The 3,479-nt window shown below is 47.2% G+C and overlaps 1 protein-coding gene across 1 annotated transcript in view; it reads right to left on the reverse strand.

Annotated features, from left to right (window-relative positions):
* DHRSX (dehydrogenase/reductase X-linked) overlaps positions 1-3,119 on the reverse strand; it is a gene marked incomplete at its 5' end in the record, with an annotated part of 126,427 nt that extends 123,308 nt beyond the window's left edge. The window contains 1 exon segment of the mRNA XM_021080887.1: positions 3,012-3,119. Coding sequence (XP_020936546.1) covers positions 3,012-3,119 — 108 coding nt within the window.

The raw sequence follows: 3,479 nt of genomic DNA on the forward strand, positions 1-3,479 counted from the left end.
CCTCCTCTTACTCTTCCCACTAGACCTTCTCCTAAACTTCCCACTAATCCTCCTATCTTCCAACTAGTCCTCCTCCTAATCGTCCCAATAGTCCTGACCTTCGCACTCACACTACCTTCCCAACTAGTCCTCCTCCTGACCTGCTCACTCGTCCTCATTCTACCTTCCCCACTAGTCCTCATCCTACCTTCCCACTCGTCCTCATCCTATCTTCCCACTAGTCATCATTCCACCTTCTCAATTAGACCTCATCCTACCTTCCCAAGGTTTGATCTCTGCCCAGGACCTTCCACTTGCTGTGGGTGCAGCCAAAAAAAAACAAAAAACAAAAAACAAAAAACAAAACAACAACAACAAAACAAAACCAGACGTCATAAAAGGGATTAATAAGTCCAGATGATGTCAAGAGGGACCCAAGAAATATTACGGCTTTTGTTCAAAGCGAATGTCTCCATATCATTTTTGCCAGCTGATTCAAACTTCTGCCTCAAACTGGATGGGAATATTCACAGAAGTCAAATGGATGCACTTGAACTGTCTTTACTTTCCTAGCAGAAGGAACTTCCTTCATTTTCAGAGAGGATTTCAGGATCGAAATTAGCCCTTAAAAATTTTCTCCTTTTCACAATAACCAAGACATGGCATCAACCCAAATGTCCACTGACAGATGATTGGATCAGGAAGATGTGGTCTATATACATAACGGAATACTACTCGGCCATAAAAAAGAACGAAATCATGCCATTTGCCGCAACATGGATGGAACTCGATCCCTCATATGGAGTGAAGTCAGTCAGAAAGAGAAAGACAAATACCATATGATATCGCTTATATCTAGAATCTAATAGATGGCACAAAGGAAACTTTCCACAGCAAAGAAAATCATGGACTTGGAGAATAGACTTGTGGTTGCCCAGGGGGAAGGGGAGGGACGGGGAGCTTGGAGTAAAGAGATGAGGAATGTAGCCTTCGGGATGGAGGAGCAATGGGACCCTGCTGTGTCGCACTGGCAACTCTGCCTAGTCACTTAGGACGGAGCCTGATCACAGGAGAAAAAAGAATGTATTCATGTATATGTAACTGGGTCACCATGCTGTGCAGTAGAAAAAAAAAAATATATATATATATATAAAGAAATAAAAAGAAAAAAAGAAAAGAAAAAAAATTTCTCCTTTTTTAAATTACTTTAAAAAATTTTTTAAATTACAGTTGATTTACAATGTTCTGGCAGCTTCTGCTGTTCAGCAAAGTGACCCAGTTATGCACATATATACACACACATTCCTTTTCTGACAGTGACTTCCATCATATTCCGTCCCAAGGGACTAGACACCGTTCTCTGTACCGTACAGCAGAGCTGTTAGACATTTTCAAAAAGAAACTAAACCAACTGACGATAACGGAAAAAATAAAAATAAAAATCACTAATATAAAAAGAAAGACATTTTCAAAAAGAAGAAGGAAAAATAAGAGCGTGTGTACAGGTTACAGCTGCAGAAGCTGCTGGATTCCATCACGGGGTAAGGATGACACGCCCAAGTCATATCTGAAGCCCTGACCCCCAGAACCTCGGAGTGAGGCTGTGTTTGGCGAAAGGACTTTCAAGAGGGGAAGGAGGTAAGAAATGAGGTCACGGGGGGTGGGGGTCCCCTGTGAGGACACGGCTGTCCACACACCCAGGAGAGAGAGGCCTCGGGAGGGACCCGCCCTGCCCTGCCCGCCCCTGGGGCTCAGACTCCAGCCTCCAGGACCGGGGGAGATAAATTTCTGCTGTTTAATCTGCCCAGTTTGTCACACAATTGTCACGACAGCTCTGGCAAAAGCTATTTCGTACTTATCATTGTGGACTGCACTGATTCACACAGGAAAAAAAAAAAAATGCCATCCATATTCAAGCAGAAGCTCAACTTCTGCCCCGAACCGATGATCACGGGTCCTGCCTTTTTCAGCTTTTGAGTATCCCCTCATGTCTTGTGCACCTGTCGGATCTGTAAGCACATCATCCCTTCGGTACCTGGGTCTCCCACTTCCTCTAAAACTCAGAGACAGACAGAGAGAGACACACACCACAGGAGAGCAGGTCTGTGTGGAATCTAAAACAGGGCACAGACGAACCATGCACAGAACAGAAACAGACTCACAGACACGGAGACCAGACGTGGGGTTGCCAAGGGGGAGGGAGAGGGAGGGGGCTGCACGGGGAGCTTGGGGTTCGCAGAAGCAAACCAGGACATGGAGAATGGATGAGCCATGAGGTCCTGCTGTGCAGCACAGGGAACTCTGTCCAGTCTCTTGGGATGGACCAGGATGGAAGATCGTTAAGAAAGGGAATATGTATGTCTCCGTCTGACCGTCTCACTTTGCTGTACGGCAGAAATTGACACAACCTTGTATATATATCAACTATACTTCAAACAATCAAACGAAGACGTGGTACATATCTACAATGGAATATTACTCAGCCATAAAATAAGAATGAAATAATGCCATTTGCAGCAACACGGATGGACCTAGAGGTTCTCATGCTACGTGAAATAAGTCAGAAAGAGAAAGACAAATATCATGAGATCGTTTTTAGGTGAAACCTAATATATGGTACAAATGAACCGATCTACAAAAGCGAAACAGACTCACAGGCATGGAGACCAGACTTGGGGTCGCCCAGGGGGAGGGAGGGAGAGGGATGGACCGGAAGTTTGGGGTTCCTTGATGCAGACTCTGACCCTGAGAATGGACCAGCCATGACGCCCTGCTGGGCAGCCCAGGGAACTCTGTCCAGTCTCTCGGGATAGACCAGGATGGAAGAGAATGTGAGAAAAAGAATGTATGTCTGTGTATGCCTGGGTCCCTTTGCTGTACAGCAGAATTTGGCACAACATTGTAAAACAATTACAGTCTTAAAAAAAAATAAAACACCATAGTTTTAAAAGAGAGAATAAAAAACAAACAATCAAGAAAGAAAATTAAAAATGACAACACAACACACAGGGCTCATGGCAGTCAGTCATCACCTATGATCACGTGCATGCCCAGTCTCGCCAGATGCTTCGCGGTGGCAAAGCCGATGCCCTCCGTCCCTCCGGTCACTATGGCAACGCGCCCGGGTTGTGGCGGGAAAACTGCGGAAGAAGCAAAGAGACAGCCGGGTAAGGTTTAGCAGCAGAGGACGCGTGGGTGAGAATGACGGGCGTCGCAGGGGAGGGCGCGGCGCCCCTGGGAGCCGGGGTCCCGCAGCTGTGGTTCCCAGCACCTCCATGTCCTCCAGGCTCTCAAGGGGCAAATGGAACATCGTGGCTCCGCCCTGAGGAATGACCGCCTGCGACAGGTCCCTGCTCATCCCCCACTGACACCTGCGCAGGAGGGATGCTTCCAAAGGGATTTGCACAAAGGTCTCCTTAACAGGGAGAATTTCCAGCTGCGGGGGGGGGGGGGGGGGGGGCCGGGGTTAACCCCCCCGGGTTGGGGGTTTTTTCCCCCCA

This window comes from Sus scrofa, chromosome Y (genome assembly GCF_000003025.6).
Source record: "Sus scrofa isolate TJ Tabasco breed Duroc chromosome Y, Sscrofa11.1, whole genome shotgun sequence".
Lineage (NCBI taxonomy): Eukaryota > Metazoa > Chordata > Mammalia > Artiodactyla > Suidae > Sus > Sus scrofa.